At 33.4% G+C, this 20,424-nt stretch overlaps 1 protein-coding gene across 1 annotated transcript in view; it reads right to left on the bottom strand.

Moving 5' to 3' along the window:
- Nucleotides 1–20,424, bottom strand: part of LOC150108233 (MAM and LDL-receptor class A domain-containing protein 1-like) — a 135,449-nt gene that overhangs the window by 78,646 nt on the left and 36,379 nt on the right. The window contains exons 4-6 of the mRNA XM_090390431.1: nucleotides 19,358–19,478; nucleotides 6,008–6,148; nucleotides 5,528–5,611 (exon numbers count right to left, since the gene is read on the bottom strand). Of these exons, the coding sequence (XP_090246557.1) occupies nucleotides 5,528–5,611; nucleotides 6,008–6,148; nucleotides 19,358–19,478 (346 nt within the window). The remainder of the gene's footprint in view (nucleotides 1–5,527; nucleotides 5,612–6,007; nucleotides 6,149–19,357; nucleotides 19,479–20,424) is intronic.

Here is a 20,424-nt window from a genome sequence, read left to right as displayed (position 1 = left end):
ATTGTTCACAGTAACTTGCGCAAAACTAAAGCGACATCTAGCGGTTTTTTCAAGAACTTTTTTTTCTATTAAAAAAAAGTACATTTCTTTGCCATAAATAGCGTAGCTTTTTTTTTTTTTTTTTTTTTCCTTTTCCACTATAAATTTCAATTGTATTGACAAATAGTGTTGTCGTTACTATGACAGATGGGGGACATAAATGATCGACCTCAATTAAAATTAAACCCGTGAAAACAACACAGTCAATCCTATCGCTCGTTGATTGTATGAAGACACAGGAGCATGCTAAGCTGATAGCTGCTACTGGCTTGTAAGCACGCATATAAACAGTTTGAGTTCTTTAGAACTCTTAAAGAACCAATAGTATTTGTAGAATTTGGGATTCTGAAACGTAGTGAGTTATTCATCTCGGAATTCTCTTTGGAAAGGAGTTGAACAACGTATTTATGCAACTTTTATTTAATTCAGGGGATGCTCAAGACTTGCTTACGTCTCTGAAGACAACCTAGGATTTTCATTTTCCGTGTACTTCTTCTTTGTTTACTTACAGCAAAAAAATAAATAAATAATAAAGAACTTGGAAGAAAACGCATAACTTTATATTTTATTTTCTTCTGAGCAGTCTCCAAGAAAGTAGTTTATAGAAACTAGAAATTCGGCGCGCGTAACCAGCTAAAATTATCCGTTTTGTTCTCGTTGACTTGACAATATTCTCAAATTCAAAATTTCCGTTTCTTGCACTGTTGCAATTATATATATAAAGAAAAGAGATATATATAAGAAAAAACAGTTTATTAGAACTAGTTTCAGCTTTTTTAAAGCCTTCGTCAAGTGCACAACATACTATAAAAGAAATAACCACTAAACATGGAAGAAAAAACTGTAAACATCACGGAAAGTAAATGTATATATTTAACGTTAAAACGTTGAAATCAACGTATTCAAAGCTGTTCCCTCGTTGGCTACATTGTTAGACGTGTGCGTGCGTATAGCATCTCGTGAGCGCCAGTATTTGATCACAGCAGAATGACAGTGTGAAAGGTTGTAGCTTACGGTTGTTGTTTAGATGTACAGAGTTGAGGATGATTTCCCTTCGATTCTATAATCTTCCTCTCCAATTCGTCATGGCAACTGAAAACGTTGTTAGATTTGTCCCAAAGGATTGTATCGCTATGGTTTTCTTCATCAGAATTGGCCGAAAACAAAACATGGCTAGATAAGTACGTGTTCTCTTGTAAGCGATGTTCCCTGTTGTGTTCCTCAATGCGTAACTCGATTGACTTATCCAAAGTAAGGAATGTCACAGTCGCACCAGATCTGATAAACACCAGGATATTTAAGATTATGATGACTAGGTTTTGGATGGCTTACTAGAGAACGGATTTTTGAAAGAGGAGTAAATAAAGTTCTTATGTTGTATTTTTTGAGAACCTTGGCTAATTGGGGAGAAACAGAGCTTATGTATGGTATAGAGATATTACCTTTTACATTATTCGTCTCTTCATTATGGCGACCAGGAGGATGAAATAGGAATTTTTTAGTAATCTTTTGAGAATATCCATTTAGTCGAAAAGTAGGTCTAAGAAAATTGATTTCTTTATGAAGTTCGATCGGATCATCAAGAAGAGAGCGAGCTCTATGTCCCAAAGTATAAATTATTCCAAAAGTTTAAGGAGAATAATGATGGGATTGACTATGGAGATATCTGTTGGTGTGGGTAGGTTTCCTGTAGATCGAGATTTTTAGTTTTTCTGAAGAACGGGTCAGTTTGATGTCTAAAATGGGAAGGGCACCATTAACTTCAAACTCAGCTGTAAATTTAATATTTGGGTGTTGACCATTGAGATGTTCAAGGAATTTCAGGAGAGATTCACGGTCACGGCTCCAAATTAGGAAAATGTCGTCAACGTATTGTTTCCAAATTCTTCGTTTTTAAGGGATAGGAAGAGATCGCTTTAACTTCCAAATCTTCAAGATAACTGTTGGCAAGTACAGGAGATAAAGGAGTACCCATAGCAAGACCATGATTTTGTTTATAGATTTGTTTATTTATTTATTTTATTTATTTATTCATTTTTATATTTTATAACTGAGGGAGGACGGAAGAGAGGAGGATTTCACCTCTATTTGCGACAACGTTTTTGACACGTAGCGCTTCTTATACACGACAGTATTATGTAATGTATTTATAAGGAGCTTTATATAGTTGACGAATGCCAGTCGGATTATGTAACATCGACCAGTTGCTGTCAAGCTTACAAAGTTCCTTATTCCCACAGTGCAAACCTTTGGCATATTCTCGGGAGAAGAAACTCGTCTGAATCCTCTAAGAACGAGTATTTTCCGAGATGCTTGTACACGTGGACTTATAAACATTTGACAAAGACAGTAGTTGTATTATACATCTTATAAAAAACAGAATAACCACAAACACACATGAAAACAGAATAAAATAGAGTACCTACAACAACATAACGATAAATAAAGCGAAATATTTTGTATTGATATTCAGTTCACGTATAACGTACGATCAACACACAAATAAAACTGATAACAGATTTTATTTTGTTATTAACTAGAGCTTCGGCGCGCGTAGAATGCTAAAAATATGACTTTTGTGTTTTTGTCCTTTTTATCAATTCAAAAGCATTGAAATTTAGTAATCTTCTGAGAATATCACAGAATGATTGAAAGCTCATTCTGCTTTTTTTTTTTTTTTTTTTTTTTTTTTTTTTTTTACGTAAGTTGGAATCGAATGGAGAATGTTTAAAAAATAGGAATCAGCAATTCGGTGTTGAGATTCGCACAGATCATCTATTTCGTTCTAGACTAGACTGGACTAGATACGTCCGTATTGATGAAAGCCAACTCAAACACTAAAATTTCTCTTTGATAATTCTTAAGATGTTTTTAATAATAAAGATTTCCGTCTTTATTTTCACTCCAAGTTCGGATTTTATTTTGCGTCCACGAAGTTTGTTGACTTTATTCAATAAGGTGCCCTTATTATAAGGGTAGACTGATGTTCAAGACAACTAAATGACTAGTTATGCAATCTCAGAAAGTAAAGCCAATTTATATAAGGCAGGTTTGGTCATCGATTCGTTGAGTTATAAGACCACCCGTCTGTTGTCTTGGTAACGGACACTCTGGTGTGATGCTCGACATGGACGACAAGTTTCAAAACTCATTTCGGCAAAAGTTTAAAATTTATTTAAGATTTTCACTGTCTGTGGGTTCGTCTAAAAATACAGTTGTTCGGTGGATTTTAATTATGAATCAGCGCACGGCATATCAGTACAGTATCTGTAAGGTCAGCCATTCTGATGAAAGGGGATATTTCAGCCCCTCCCTCTTTTATTTTCCAGGGAATAAAAAAGTAATTTTGTCCCTACACAGAGCTGCATCCAAGAGAATCTCGATACATCACTACTTTTATGAGATATGTCATAACACCTCTGTAGCGCAGTCGATGCGACACACGCCCCTTGGTTGGAAGAACTTGAGTTTTGAATCTTATCAAGAAATAAAAATAGAAAAATATCCTTAGTTCACTTACATGAGTAATGTACTACAAATTTATAACCTTTCTTCAGTGGAAATCACATTTAAAAAATAGACAAACTGCATATAAACAAACAAACAAAGAAAAAACTTAACGAAATAAGCAAACAAATAAGCCATTACCAAACGATATAAACAAACTGCCAAACAAAAGAGAGAAACAGGGCATAACAAAAGTACGAAACTAAATAATCAAATAAATAAACATTTACCAGACGAAATAAATAAATTAGCAAACGAAATAGACAAACAATCAAATGAAATAAGCAAACTGTATATAACAAATGTACCAAACGAAAAATAAACAAACAAATGAACATTTACCAAACGATATAAGCAAACTGCCAAACGAAATAGACAAACAGAGTATAATAAAATTACCAAACGACATAAACAAGGGAATGACCATTTACCGAAGGACATAAACAAATTGCCAAACGAAATCGACAAATGGTGTATAACAAAAGTACGAAACGAAATAACTAAATAAATAAGCATTTAACAAATGAAATAAACAAATTGCCAAACGAAATAAACTGTAAAATGTACCAAATAAAAAATTTAAAAAAAAAAATCAACATTTACCAAACGATACAAACAAAACTACCAATAGAAATATACAAATTAACGATATGAAAAAGAAAAAAGAAATTACCAAACGATATAACATTCGACACGTGTAACGAACTGAAAATAAGCGATAATAGACTCCAACAATGAATGAATAAATTCTATTATTACGAAATACTGACAAAGAGCTCATTTACACTTGAGTTTCTTGGTAAGGCACTATCTCTTAGTGCTGTACACATGCTGGCGTTTCATTTTTAAAGTTTCGTCAATTTCTGTTATTGCAACAAAATTTGATAAGTTAGAATAAAAAAAAAAAACAAAGAAAAAAAATGAAAAATGAACGAAACTGAGCAGAGAAATTAACCTTTTTCGTATGTTTCAGGGCAAAGTCGGTTAAAAATAAAGACATGTTTTAATTTCTATCATAAATTTTCCCATCACTTTAATTATGTTCATTTTTATCTTCCACTTTCTATGAAATCGAAAGAATAAGAAAAAAAAAATCAGATTTGTAACTTAACGACTCAAAGAGATAAAAACAGTGAATGTAATGAGCTTTAGGGGCTACTTAAATTCGTGCAATATTCTCTTAGATTAATTAATGAAACTTCTACGGCACACTACGCACACAGCTGAACACAAAATTTATTATCAAAGCATGCACGGTGCAAATACAAGATTACTATCAATATCAACGACTTCATCTGCCTTCTAAGAAGCTTACGATATGCCAGTTATTAATTATTCTAAATACGTCATGACACAATTTGTCAATTTTTTTCTCTAACAATGAAAGTAGATAAATGGAAATAAACAAATCCCACCTCACGTGCCACCAAACGAAATAGACAAATCTCATGCACGATACCAAACGATCCATCGGATTATAGTCTGCTTTTTTGTCTTTTTGATTAGGTTTGACTATATTTAATAAATTCTATTGTAAGAATATATTTTTTAAAAAAAGGAAGTTACGTCACATTCTTCATTGTAGCTATTCTAAACTTTTTTTTCTATTGTAAAATAAACAGTTCTTCATAAAGCTAATTATAATTAACTTTATCAGTAAGATCAGTAATTATTGATTTTAACATATTACTTGAATATCATTTTGTAAATTACAGAGGTCTATATCTACATGCAAAATATGCAAGAAAAATGAACGAAAAACTTCTGCTGCTAATTAAAACTAAGAGTAAGAAGAACAAGAGGTTACCATGGGAAGAGAATTTTTATTATTTAGTTTATTTTTATATTTTCCCATGTCCTAGCAGAAATGTACAACAATGGAAAACTGTCGCCATTGTTAGCTGTTTCGTATTAAAAATGGGGTTTACCGATAAAGATTACTATAAATTTATAGGAATATAAAAAAAAAAAAATTGTTCACCTGTAGTGGGAAATTCGGGGCTTATAAGTACGGCTGTGTCTCCGGGTCTTCTGGGATAGGCAGCATCGATGAAAATGTAACCGCCTAGAAGAGAACAACAATAGCGTGTGCTTGATGCAATACACGTAGGATAGAGAAAACAAACAAACAAAACAATTAATTTTTTTCATGCGGTGTTTTTATGATTATGAAAATAATTTAAAAAAAATAAAAATAAAAATAACGCATGGAATGAAATAAACAAATCTCACGCACGTGATATCAAACGAAATACACAAGTTCCATGCGCATTTACCAAATGATATCTACAGTGCTTACCTCAACAAATGGCTTTTATTTTTCTACGAGAACTCTTAGGGTTAGGGATAGTGTCTCCTCTGAAGCTAGGGATCGTAAGATAGGGGGGAAATAATATCCGCGATGAAGACAAGATGCTAAGAAATATTAAACAAATGGTCACATGACTAATAATAAACTTACCTGACTGTCCTGCTTTTCCTGATCCAAAGTCCCGTGGGGGTCCGGTAAGAAAACTTTGACTTCCTCGTCCGCGTTCCCAACTTAAATCGTCGTTATCGGCATTTGTCCATCCACAAAGTCCTCCATCAAAATTACAGTGTCCTGGAAAGAAAGAAAGAAAGATATAAATAGAATGAAAGGCAGACAAAAAGTGATATAAAATATCCAGAAGAGAGTTCCCGGATTATCTAACTTTTAAAAAATAAGCGTTAATTATATTTATTATAAATATATAAAAACACTAAATAGATAATAAAGTAAATAAATCACTTTTTAGTGCTTTTTTTAATGAATTTAGTGGGTTTTTACATGCAAATTTTGTGCGATATGAATACAAAATAGCAGACGACAAAAATGCTTTCGTAAGTGTCGTCTGCTTCTTCATTGGTCTCCATTTAACTATTGTTTACCCATTTGAACCACTGCATTTAACTCATGGACTACGTATAGGAAGGAAATATACAAATCACGTGGACCGCGTATAAGCAGGAAATATACACAAAATAAAATATCAGCATATGATTCTTGTAGCTGTTAGTTCTCGTCTTGAACTCAATTCCTGGTTGAATATCGTTAATCTTGGAATGTACAAGCAAAGCTGTTTCATGGTTGCAGAGTCAGTCGTCTTACTAAGGTGAGTGGCTACTACAACCTCAGTTTTCGAGGTGATGTTGGGATTTTCCCATCATCGCGGTCTGTTTAAGCTCATCAAAGTGCTTTAAGTCTGTGTTAATCAGGTGAAAGATCCTCTTAAGGTGGCAGATAGAGGTCATTTCAGGTGTTTTATCCGTCAGTCGACTTTTCTCAGTAGACCTCGTGATAGTTGAATGCTTCCTACGTAACTTGGAGATTAAAAAAAAAAAAAAAAAAAAAACTGTTGTAAATCGAAAAGCATCGGGTGAAACAGTCTATTCTTCACCGTAATTGTTTCCACTTAGATCACGTGACCTAAGCTAATTCGAAGGGGAGTAAAAGTTAACATAATATTGTGGGTCGAGTCTTTTCTTGTTGCGACTGGCTTTGTTAGTCCCAACGACTTAATGGAGGGGGCACCGGCTGCTTGATCCGTTACCACACGACGTACGCACTTGGGTGGATAATACGGTTGAAGTGAGCTTAAAAAGGTTTTCTCTGCTTCCCGTTTCGTAGTTAAAATGATTACGACGGAAGGGCCTGTGTTGAAGGGCTTATGAACTTTAATTAATGCTAATTTACCGCTAGACTGATCATTTTTCTGTAGTTACGGGAGGCAAGTTGCGACACCGGAAAATGAGACTAGAAAAGTTGGGGACAAGATTATGAGGGCGATAAAATGAGATAAGATATTAACTGAATTTTTTTATTTTATTTTTTCCTTAGATGAATAATAATGGTTGCCCAATAGCCGTTTAGATTGATCCCGTAAGCCTATAAGAGATCGGTCACCTTAGTTTAAATATAAACAATCCTGCGACTTTGGTTTAATACTATATATATATATATATGACGTGGCTTGAGCTGCGCATGCGTACAGTTTAACATTGTCTGTGCTCGACAAACACTCCACTGTCGAACAATCATGAAAGCTGCAGTTTTCTCAGGGTAGTAATGTTTGCTTCCTCTTTTGAACTGTCTCCATAACATGTTATTCTATAATCTCCCCCCTCCCCCCGCGCAAACTTCACTCTTCCAGGTGTGTTTTTTTTAAAGTGTTCGACCAAGAATGATCGTTAGATGTACTGGATTTCCAACCTATCATTCTACGTAAGGTTGACAACTTAATCTTGCAGTTACTGAGGTGAAATAAGCTTATATGAGTTTGGAAATGGATTGAGATGGTAAGAAATTTTCTTCATAGCGGGTTAGACTGTTACTTATTTTCGAAAAAAAAAAAAAAAATCTTTCATCTTGTAGAAACTCGTACGAAACTAGCTGGATCATTTTGGTATGCAGATCTCCTTGTGGTAAAAAGAACAGCAAACTCCTTCCTCGTGGTAGACATTTTTGTTGTACAGTAGCTAGTTCATGTTATTGAACACCGTTTACCAAACAGACAAACAAAAAATATTGAATTTTTTTCGATGAACATCATTGGAACATTGATTGACTGATTCTCTGTTGATGTTTTCTCTCAGTCTGTGTAAGAAATTCCAAATATGCAATATATTATTATTATTATTATTATTATTATTATTATTATTATTTTCTGAGTGTTTTCAAATAAGTCTGTTTTGTCCGAAGGTGAAAGTTATTTTTTGTTTTTTTTTTCTTCCAGAATAGACCAACTATTGAATGGCCTTGGTTATCTCCGATATAATCCCAAAACAACTTCCATCATCAGAATCACCAATACATTCATTGTTGATCCTCCGAATTGATTAATGTTCCTAAAACTTTGCGATTCAACTTTCTACACGATTTAACCTGTAAGTTTTCCCACTGCCAAACGCACACAAAAAAAAAATAATAAAAAATAACTTCGATGTCATTTTGTTTGGAAACACTTTAAATCAACGATGAGAGACGAAACTTTATTCCTAAATGAAGCATGAAGGTGATATATAACGTTCACATGGTTAGAATATTGCCATAGCGATTTGTTGCCATAGTTACACATATTGTTGCAATAAACCCAGTCGCGAACAAACTTGCACGAGTTTGAAAAAAAATTTAACTTGGAGCAATTTGAGAACAATGTTCACGTGACACTGGTGACGTAATACATTTTCATAAAAAAAAAAAAAAAGGAAAAAAGAAAGCAAATAGTAAATAATCAGTAGCATCTATTGTTGTACTCTATTGTTGAAATATGACAAAAAAAAACACTGTTATTTTGCAAATAATAATTAAATATAATTATTAAATAACAGTATAAAGAATTCTGCTGTTACTTTTATTGCTTGCTACTACAGTACAGATATCTGTAGGTGTGGCGCGGTTGGTAAGAAGCATGCCTCTCCGTAGATACCTGAAACCGATCAAAGATGCGATAAAGATTTTTCATCTAGCCTAAGTTAAATTGATGTAAGTGAAGGTAATTGAGTTTCTCTCTTTTTTTTTTTTTTTAACTCACTAAGTAACTGGTTTGAAAACACATGCATCCGATAGATATCACACTGTTGGTGTTTATTTAAAACAAGCTCCCGAAAATGCAATACTGTTCTCCTAAATGAAAATTTTAAAAGCCATCCACCTGAAATCGTAGTTACCTTTTGTAACAAATGCACGCCATTAAAAACATCACATTTAAGTTCTTGTTTCTTGAATCACCCCGTATATAGCTTACCAAGCCAACAAGCTCTGCGTGTCGGAACCATAAATTATATTAACTAGAACAAAAGACGCATCTCAATGTTCTATCCCGGAGCATTAAAACGATAAAACTAATTCCAATCCCGTACTTGGATATCTCAAGGGTACCTCTTACATTTAGAGATTACCATTACAGCGATAGCAATCACTTGATTCTCTGATTAAGGCAACAACCATCTAATAAACGTTACGAAACTAAAAGTCTGTAATATGTCTTTCGCAAAACTAGGTTTCAATTGTGGAAAAAGGTTTTTACCAAAATTCTTATGAAGCAGCAGTTAAATCTTAAAAAATAAATAAATAAATAAATAAATAAATAAATAAACGAATGATGAAAATGCAGAAAACTGCACGAGCTCAATTGTTTCAAATCTTTTTGACTTTCGTCTGCTTGCTTTTGAAATAGACAACTTTGCGCTCGTGCTCTATTATGTGTTGAAATGTACAATGGAAAATGGGCTGCTATGGTTACGCGCGAGACTACTATGGTTACAAGAAGTCTTGCATGCAAAATGATATTTACATTTGTACGTGGATTTCAAAACAAAACAACAAAAAAAAAAAAACGGGAGTGGGGAAGACAATTTATACAAACAGGAACATTTCATAAATGACAATGAATACAAACAGAAGAATAAAGGAAATCATACTACAAACTTTTTTCAACATCATCAAGAGAAATGTAAGCGTAAAAACAAAAAAACAACAACAAAAAAGTCATTCTGATATTCATTTGATTATTCATTCTCTCAACAGATGGAGAATTTCGTCTCTCGATATGCTTTGGTATACGTTATTACGACGTGTGGAGTGCGGATTATTTTAAGAATAAACAAACAACAAAACCTCACACGATGATGAGGGCATCTTGGGCAATAGCAACAAAAACCCAACTACACTGCAGTACATTTACCACTTTTTTTTTTTTTACATTATTATTATTATTATTTTTTTTTTTGTAAGTATTGTCACGAGAGTTTTGCTACGAAATGCAAGCACATATTTACTATCGATTCTTATAAACAGAAGACTGTCGCAATTTCCTGAGTCGCTTGGCTTTGTTGTATTTTCATCTTTTGTGAACTTGGTATTTGGTGCGGTACGCAGGGAGTTAATGGAAGAAGTCGGAAGGCGTGCAAATGGGAATGACACAGCTTGGTGGGGATGTCAAGTATCTCGTAGAAAGAAACGGGATTTTTACAGTATTATTAAAATCTTTTTTTTATTATTATTTATTTATTATTTTTTTTTATAGCATTTCCATCTGAACTCTGGTTTGAATTTCTAGTAATGTCTGATCAAAAACCGTGCAGGAAGATGCGATGTTTTTATAAATTGCTGCTGGCGAAGGCTATTCTTTCTTTTCTTTTTTTATGGACGAAGGTTAAATAGATATTGGGGAAAAGATCCAATATGGTGAATTTTAATAAAAAACATTTATGCGAAGCCTATTCAAGAAAAAACTGTTTTAATACCGTGGGTAAGCTAAGGATTAGTTAATCTGGTAGCCTTGCTTTAGTTGACCAAACACGGAGCATTTTTAGAGCCACTTCAGTCCTCCAATTAGCAGAACGTAATTCATCTACCACCTAAACACATTTACAAAGCCATTCATGATAGCCGTGGAATTCGAAACCGTAGAATGTTGATTAGAAAGAAACCTAATATGCTAATCATTCGGCCTTTTTATGATTTATGATAAAATAACAATCAGAGAAAATTCAGTTGTAAAACCAGAATCAGAAGGATCTGAATTAAAAAAATAAAATAAAATAAAAAAAAATCATTTGACGTCGGATGGTGAAATATCAAAATTACTAGAGACATAGCGACGCTAAATTTCGCCTTTCGGTTAAAAAAGGCCTAAATTCGATTCTCGTCATAAAGAGAGAAATCTTTATGTTTTTTTTTTTTTCCCCTCTTCAGTTGAACGTGAGTCAGCCGATCTCATACCGATGTAGCAGGTTTTTTCCCCCCTCCTGGAAACTTCGGTTTTTAATCCAGCATACTTGCAAATCGGCCTTCAGAACACACGCAATTTTACAGACAAAAAATACTAGTAGTGGTGGTGGACAGTAGATGGCGTTATGTGTAGGTGATGATGCTGATAGAGTAGTGCGGTTCTGTATAGTTAGTGGATTAAGTGGTGGAGACGAAGACTTGTAGAGTGTGTCTTCCCTCGATGACTCCTTGGAGGTATCACGTAATATAATAATAATAATAATATATTTTTTTTTTATTAAACATTTTATTGTCTCAGATAAATTACATACATAGATACAACAATAGTTTTATATACACGTATATATATATATATATATATATGCATAATATTTATAATACATTACAATTGTGAATATGTTATTCACACAAATACTGGCGAGTTATTAATATTTTTAAATTATAATATATTTTTTTTTAAATAAATAATATTTTTGTTCACTGCTAAAATATTTACACATACATATATACAATAGTTATCTTGAGTATTATGTCTCAGTATAAGTTACATACAATAATAATATTTACAGTAATTACTATAAGGATTATACAGAATTTGTGATTTTAGAATATACATAATAATAATAATTTATTTATTTTATTCATTTATTTATTATTATCATTTATTTTTATTTATTTTTATTTTTTTTTGTGTCTCAGATGAATTGCATACATAGTTGCTGTAGTAATTATATATATATAATATTTATAACGCATTACAAGTGTGTATAACAGATTCTTGCAAGTTAGTAATTTTCTTCCTCGAAGCTTAGCAGAGCTTATCTGAGGAAGATAATAGATGACAGAGGGTGGTGGTTTCATGGTTGTGTTCCTATAGTGGTCACAAGCCAGGTGTTGATTTTACTGTTTGTTGGTACGTGCTTGAAAGACTTCGACTGCTATTACAGTTTAACTTTTTTTTTTTATTTATTTTATTTTTATTTTTATTTTTGTGCAAATAGGGTTGGATTTAGACATGGTGTGTTTGTTTCTTTGTGTTCTTGTAGTGATAGTTTTTGAGAGGGGAGGTTGTCATAGGTTTTTTTTTTTTGTGTGTGTGTGTGTGTGTGTGTGCGCATGTGTGGTGGGGGAGAGAGAAACAGGAATTGCTCTAATTTTTATCCTCGCTATAATATTTATATAGTGCCTGTTTCAGCTCTCTGTATGTTCCTAGGTTTCTGTTGTCGAACGGCAGTTTGTTTATCATGTCAGGTACGTAGAAGTTTCGGGTGGCTTTGCCGTACTGATTGTTGTACTTATATGTTATGTAGTTTGTTGACTGTGGTCTTGTTATTTGATATGTTGTTCTGGTTACTCTATATGTTGGGCTGTAGTAGTGTTTAAACATGACTGTGTAGTGGCGTAAGTGGTTCACCTTAAATATTTTGTGTTTTGTCAGTGCTTCCTGCATAAGAGTGGGTTGTTCCCAGAATATCAGTTTTATCATTTTATCTTGCAACCATTTTAGCCTGTTAAGTCTGTAGTCTGCGCAGAATGCGTATGATGTGATTGCATATCTTAAAATGTTTTCACATAATGCTTTATAGATTAGTATTTTTATGTGGGTTGGGGCAATGTCTTTTAATCTGTATAGTTTGCTTGCTATTATCCTAAGCTTGGTATGTAGGTAGTTTGTATGATTATTCCAACTTTGATCAGCATCGAAGTGAAGTCCAAGATAGCGTGTTGTTTTCACCTGTGTGATAGTTGTGATTTTAGGTTCTGCACTTTGTGTATAGGAGGATGAATGTTTGATAGTGAGATATTTAGTTTCTATGGGCAGGGTTTGGGGGTTTTTGAATATCATTAGCTTTGTTTTTCCAGAGTTTATATATATGCCGTTTTCGGTTAACCAATTAGTGATTTGATTGATGTCGTGTTGCATATTTTTGTAATAATAATAATAATAATAATAATAATAATAATAATAATAATAATAATAACATGATGAGTTGAATTCTGAACCAGTCTTTTGTAGACGTTGGTACCGAATTAATTAGCAACGCTTCAGTGGTAGAGCCTGGCATCCTACAGAAAACATGCCGAAGAAGACTATCCTCTGGCCACTTCGTAGGATTAAGTCCATCTCGACTGATGGAACCAATGCTTTCTAAGAAATGCCTCTTCTTTTATCTACTCTAAGGAAATTTTCCGGCTCTACGTCATTAGCTCTCCTCTATCTTCATCTAAAAGATGCATTTGTCACAGAAACAGGTTGGATTCAATCCACTTCATTTAACCCGCATAAGCCGAATGATTGATGTTTGGAACCACTAGGCTGCGGATTCGAATCTCGCTGTAGGCACGGATCTTTGCGATTATCTTCAGTTAGGAGATGAACTTCATCATTCGGTGTGAGAGTAGACCACCTTCCTTCTTACTGGAGGCCTGAAGTGGCTCCGAAAAGTTCCATGTTTGGTCTCTAGAGCAGGGGTTCTGTACTAGGTAAAAATAAATTTTGTTTATTTTTACAAAAAAAAATTATTTTTACTTAAAAATTGTACTTAAAATTTTGCTTAAATTATTTTTACAAAAAATTAATTTAAGAAAATTGAAAAAAAATTTTAGCCTACTCACCGAAAGGGTTATAGCTTTTCATCAATGGAAGATATACATAAAAATATCCACTGCTGCCATCTACATGCCGTGGCTATATTTCCGCAGTCACTAAGCATTACGCAATCAGTAGTCATGTCTAGATTCAGAATTATCTATGAAGAGTCACATCAATGTCGTTTCTGCTTTAGTTCTGCACTGAACCCAACTCTTTTAGCAGTCTTTGAATTGAACAATTATTTAAATGTAGTCTACATTGGTAGGTATGATAAAGATGATAAAGCTCAGAATACATTTCTATTTAGAAGCCTTTAATCTCTCTCTCTCTCATTATTCCAGAGAACTATTTACTTCTTCTAGGATTTCTTTAGGGGGTATTTAAGAAGTGCTTCAAAGGAGACGTTTTGACTTGCAAATCATCCCTACTTAATTTTTCTCCATTTTGAAATCTGGTCATCAAAACGGAAGTCAGAGAAGCAAACGAAGTCCAAAGTTAAATAAACTGCAATAAAAGTATGAAGGTGAATCATTGAAACTATAAATATCGAAATGGTTATGAATCCATCACTGGAAGGGAAAAAAAATTTCTGGTAAGATTGGTCACTTGTAGTAAGCTTGCATCAAATCAAAATGAGCTCAGATGAACACCAGAAAATCAATTAAAACTGGATCATTAATGCATGAAGACAACTCCGTCATGAATATCACGAGGATTATTTGAGGAGATGATTCGTTGTATCATGAAGTGCTATTAATAAAATCATTAAGAAATCTGAATCTTTAATTTCTGAATTGGATCATGAAACGAAGAAGGTCCGAGTAAAATCATGAAAAATTTGGGTTATTAAGTCAAAAAGTTTGGGTAACTGAAATCATGAAGAATTGGGATTGTTAACTGAAGAAGTTGGTTATTAAATCTGCCATTAAGGATCAAGAAATTGAATAATTAAAATCGTGAAGATGAAGCTGTCATAAGATCATGAAACCGAATCATTAAATCATGAAGATGAAGCTGTCATAAAAATCGTGAAAGTGAATAATTAAAAATCATCGATATGCTGACATAAAATTATGAAACATTCATTAAATTGATTTGAAGGTCTCGTTAAAATTCGTGAAAGTGAAATTTAAAGCGAAAAAGTGAATTTAAATAAAGTTAATCTCATGATAAAGCTGTCATGAAATCACAAAGACAGCTGTCATAAAAATCATGAATATAAAGCTGTCATAAAAATCATAAAGGTGATGCTATCATTAAAATCATGAAACTGAATCATTAAAATGATGAAGTCAAACTGTCATAAAAATCATGAAATTGAATTATCAAGATCATGAAACAATGATTAAAATCATGAAGTTAAAGCTGTCATAAAATCATGAAAAGGAATTAAAGCTCTCACAAAAATCATGAAAGTGAATTATTAAAAATCATGAATATGAAGTTGTCATAAAATATCCTAAAGATGATACGCTATCATTAAAATCATGAAGTTGGATTGGTGATTGAAGTAGTTGGACATTAATTAAAACCGCGATTAAGAATTGCGAAATTTGATCATTAAAGGTGAAGCGCCATTAAAATCATCAAGAAGTCCGATCTTTAATTTAAGAAGTTGTGACATTATGATAATCATGCAACCGATGGATGATCCAACCGAGCTGAAAATCGAATCAGCTACATTCACCGTAATTCTATTTCACTGCATACCGAAATTTAGGGTTAAAATGTTTTTTTTTTCCCCGTCTTATTTAAAATCAGAGCTTGGATAGAATAAGCAAATAATGAGCAGAAATTTTCAATCAATCTCTGTAGAGTTTATTAGCCACCACCAACAAACAGCAATGCAAAAACCTCAACTTGAACGTGTGCATTGAAAAACTGTTAAATATTTTTAATTTTTCTGTTTAATTAAGGCGAGCTGTTATTACGAGGAAATATGAAGTAATTATTTGTGTGTGTGTGTGTGTGTGTGTGGTTTATGAAAACTGCATTACCGTGTCTGTAAGTCATTAAAATTGTTTCAGATGAACTGATCTTTATATTTATTATTCCCCCCCCCCCCATGAAAAGATGATTAAAAAGTTAACGAAATCAAGTGTTCGAAGAGGGTTCTTTAAAGGGCAAATTATTATTTTACAGAATAAAATTGTCGTCCAATCTGAATCGCAAATAGATACGCCATAATTAAAAACTGATTGAATCAACAAACTTCTGATTATTATTCAAATTCATATGCAAACACGTTTTTCAAAAATCGTCTGCTACGCAATTTTTTTTTTTTTTTTTTAAGTAATGAGCTAACAATTAGCCTGTTATTAAATCAAACAAATCCTACAGAGCATCGCTACAATTTTATTTTATGCGACTCCCGCCGATGAAAAATTTCAAATCTATATGTGTATATATATACATTAGTATCCTGACTGAGCTAGGATTTTTTCTATTTTTATTATTTTCATAGGTTTTCTGTATTTTTGTTTATTTTTTTAAATGTACAGGGAACTAAGTATCAATAAAAAATCCTCTTCAATCGCTGTGATCTTTAGAATATTTATGTATTTTGTTATCTTATTTTTCTGGATATCTTCTTGGACTTAATTTTTTTTTTGGAGGGGGAGGGGGGGGGGAGGACTAATACGAATTCTTGCTGGAATCCAATTTCTGAATATGAAGAGTGTTTTGCATAAATTCTGAGTCCGATTCCTTTTGCTATCATTTTGTGCAGTAGTCTTGAAAGTCCAGGACTGCCATCATTCATATTTTCTCAACTGCCCTTCGCTCAATCAGAAGCTTGAGATGTAAACATGGTCATCTCCATGAAAACAGATTAATATTGATATATTTGATTTAATCCTTTATCCAACTGTAAGCAAACGAAGTTTGCGCCTGAAGTATTTTCAGGACCGAGGCAACTTGTGGTAAAGGTGGTATAAGTTCTGATCACTTGCCTTAGTATCCCATAATGCAAAGCACATCTCCTTGCGGATATGTATAACGATTAATATTTTGATGATTTAATAATTTAATTTAATAATTTAAATTTAATTAAATTATTAATTTAATGATGATTTAATAAAAAAGAGTAATATTTCAGTATTAGTATTTTAGTGTTAGAATTCCAATAAAAATATATACGAATGAATATAAGACTAAGAAATCTGATGAACTTCAGAGACTGCTGTTGTGCCCACCTGAAAAACAATTATGTAGTCAAAGAAACCCCATTATTAAAACCATAGTTGTATAGGCTTTGGGTACAATCGTTCAGTTTTGATAAAACCAGACGTTCATTCGTCTAAATATTCTCCTTCATAAATTGATCCTGCATGAACTTTATCTCAACATTATAAATCCCAAATCTACCAACTTTAGGTCTGCATCCTCTACCCCAGAGGCTGTAGGTTCGAGTCCCTCTACGGACATGGATGTTTGTAATTGTCCCAATAATTCTTTATGGAAAGGACATCTTCGACCTTACCACTGCTTCTAGTCAATGAGGTACGGGAGTGATCATACGGCATCACAGAGGTACCAAATAATTGATTACCGTTCTTCAATCACTTTCCCAAAGGCGTTCTGTTTCTGTATTTTGCTTTTCCTATAGATATTTCCAGAGGTAGTTTCAGGTTTATGGAAATGAACCGTGTCAACAACAGGATCCTTTGGTTTGATTTCGAATCCCATGAAGTTTTATAAAGGCTTTACAACCAATAGCGAATTAGCGGTCTCGTCAGAAGGTTTTTCATTCTGGGAACAACGGATTCATTCCATTCCAATAAACAAGCAATTTTCCAGAATAATGAACAGACACTGCTATAGTAATCCAAGCAAACGACTAGCCATACCTCCCACAAAATGCACCATTGTGTGATTGGGTTCAGATAATCGTGCCCAATCCATTTTAAGACGTTTTGGTTCTCGTGGCCACTGGAATACGAGAACCATGTCACAGTTCTTGTAGACTCAACGAGAAATAGACATCTCAGATGACGTAGCATCCTTACTCCTTCATCATCTCATAGACCATTTCAACATTTGAAATTCCCACAAATAATAAATACCTGCCCAACAGTAAGTTATTAATATTATCGTCAGATGTCACACGATATACGAAAGTATTATCTTATATATGGCACACAAAAATATGTCTGAAACATTGTCTGGATTGGGGAGAATGTTACAAGAGGAGTGGCCATGTGTACGGTGCTGATAACTGTACTCGTGGAATGTATAAATTCCCCCACAGACACATATGAGGCATTGATATGTCAGCTTCGAATAGGAAGCTGTTGAACTCTGTTTTACACAAAAGGATAATTCAGACTGAAGAAGCGATCCTTTGGTTTGATTTAGTTTGTCGCTCATGACTGGCGACAAGTTCGACGAAATGTCATCTAGGAGGCATGTCACTGGTTCCTGTGCTATCCTACAAACAATGAAGACTGCAGGAATATCTCCCTTTGGATGAAAATGGCAGAACCTTTCTGAGTGAAATGTATAAGTTCACATAATCTATATGTGCACTGGCGCCCTCTGGTGCCATTATATCCAACCACTACAGCGTGTTGCTAATATATGTCTTGTAATCGTTGTAGCAACAGTTTAATACGAAGAATATGAAACTTAGGAAATAAAAGTCTAAATTACGATTTCAATCCAAGAACAGAGTTGGCCATCATGTTAATTATTCAAACTTTTGGTTGGGTGAATATAACGGGAGAGGTTATCAAGTCTGTAGGATTTTGTTGATGGAGAAAGCCCTCCTTCAAATGGTAGGTCCATCTTGGGAGTGTGTTTGTGTGTGAAAAACAATCCATGTTAACAGCAGGATTCGAACCTGGAGCCTTCTGGCTTAAGAGCGAATACGCTAAACAATCAGGGCGAATAGTTGGAAAGATTCCAAACGTTAAAAAACAAGACGTATCGACGAGACATGCTTTTATTGCCATTAAAGAAAGTCAAATCTATGAAGGAATAAAAATGTCACTGTAACTGAAATTTTTTTTTTTTTTTTTTTTTTTTAATTTAACGGACCACTACAAGTACAAAGTCACATCTGCAAGATAAGTTGGATTAATCTCAAAATGCGTCACTCCAGAAAGGGTTGAAAGGTTATATTCAATATTAACTAGCGCTGCAGTTGAAAATAAAAAAAATCTTGTCACAGATGCGCGTACGAAGACAAAAGAAAGTGGTTAAAACAAGGAAGTAAAAAAAAAAAAAAAAAAAAATTAAGTGCATACGAGTTGATGAATAATTAAGCACAAAGAAGGTAGAAAACAAACACGTTCGTGACGTCATCCGCGAAAATTATCAAGAAATGTATGTATTGGACTTACTTCCGCAGGTTCATTTCTATTCTCTGAAGAATTTGAAGATGAGATTTCATTTTCTTGGATTACAAATTTTTTTTTTTTTTTTTTTAAGTTCTCAATGTTAGAGTCATTGTTTTATGTACTTACCCAAACAATTTTCCAAGTTTTCGCTGTCGGTTTTCTCAAGTTGTAAGTCGTCAATCGCTAAGTACCCTCGATACATTCGAGATGAATCGGAATTGTCTGTAGCAATGGCTTCGAATATTATCTTAAAAAAAAAAAAAAAAGAAATAAACACGATGATGTTATCGACAAATGAAGTTTCGATTTTTGAAAACGCAAACTATTAAACAATCATCGAAAAGGTGGATTTCATCAAACCTTATTGTGACGTCATTGGTTATGCCAACAATTGAGCTTACAGCCATTATTGGCATGCGTGTTATAGATATAATTTTGTTTTAACCTAATTTTGAACTAAAATATGGTCCTATTTCAACCAAAATTGTGATGGTTAGACACGTATTACCAAAACACAAAATTTGCAATAAAATTTATGAAGCTAGAACGAAGTTATGATTGACAGACAGATCAACTAAACGAATCTAAATAGATGCTATGCATTTGGAAAAGCAATGTATTATATACGCAAGCCCAAGTATTTAATATTTAAAGCACTTTAAAGATTAATTTGTAAATTAAGACTCATTCCACTTGCGCTATTACATTGTTCCTTCAACGTATCTCGTTCTCTCGTAGGCGACGTCGAGGCATTTGAATTAATTTTCGATGGGCGCTTCTCTTGAAGAATTTTAATATCGTCAAATTTCAAACTGAAATGAAAATTAAGAAATTCATCTGAGATTTTATTTATGCGTTTTCGCTTTTATTCGCAAATGAATATATTACAATTCTTGTAATAAATTAAAACAATTACAAGCGAAGACTAATAAGGTTATAATAAGGCTAGCGTATTATTTTGGCTCATTTCTGTGTTCTCTGGAGACGATTTGTCTGACGAGATTCGCTATTCAAGATTCTATTCGAGATTTGAACTAAGAGTTTTCACAGCTCAGTCGATTGGGACGAAGTCCTGTGGTTGGGAATGTTATGGGTTCGAATCCAGCCTCTGATGCGAAGGCCTTTATCAGAGCTTTTGAACACTAAAGGTGAGTTAGACGGTTTCATACAAGAATAGGAAGATTTTACTGTCT

Source organism: Typopeltis vanoorti, chromosome 3, assembly GCF_054136105.1.
Source record: "Typopeltis vanoorti isolate ZY-2024b chromosome 3, IOZ_Tvanoo_1.0, whole genome shotgun sequence".
In the NCBI taxonomy this organism is placed as follows: Eukaryota; Metazoa; Arthropoda; class Arachnida; order Uropygi; family Thelyphonidae; genus Typopeltis; species Typopeltis vanoorti.
Note: the sequence above shows the minus strand (reverse complement) of the source record. Positions and strands in the feature narration are given on the sequence as shown.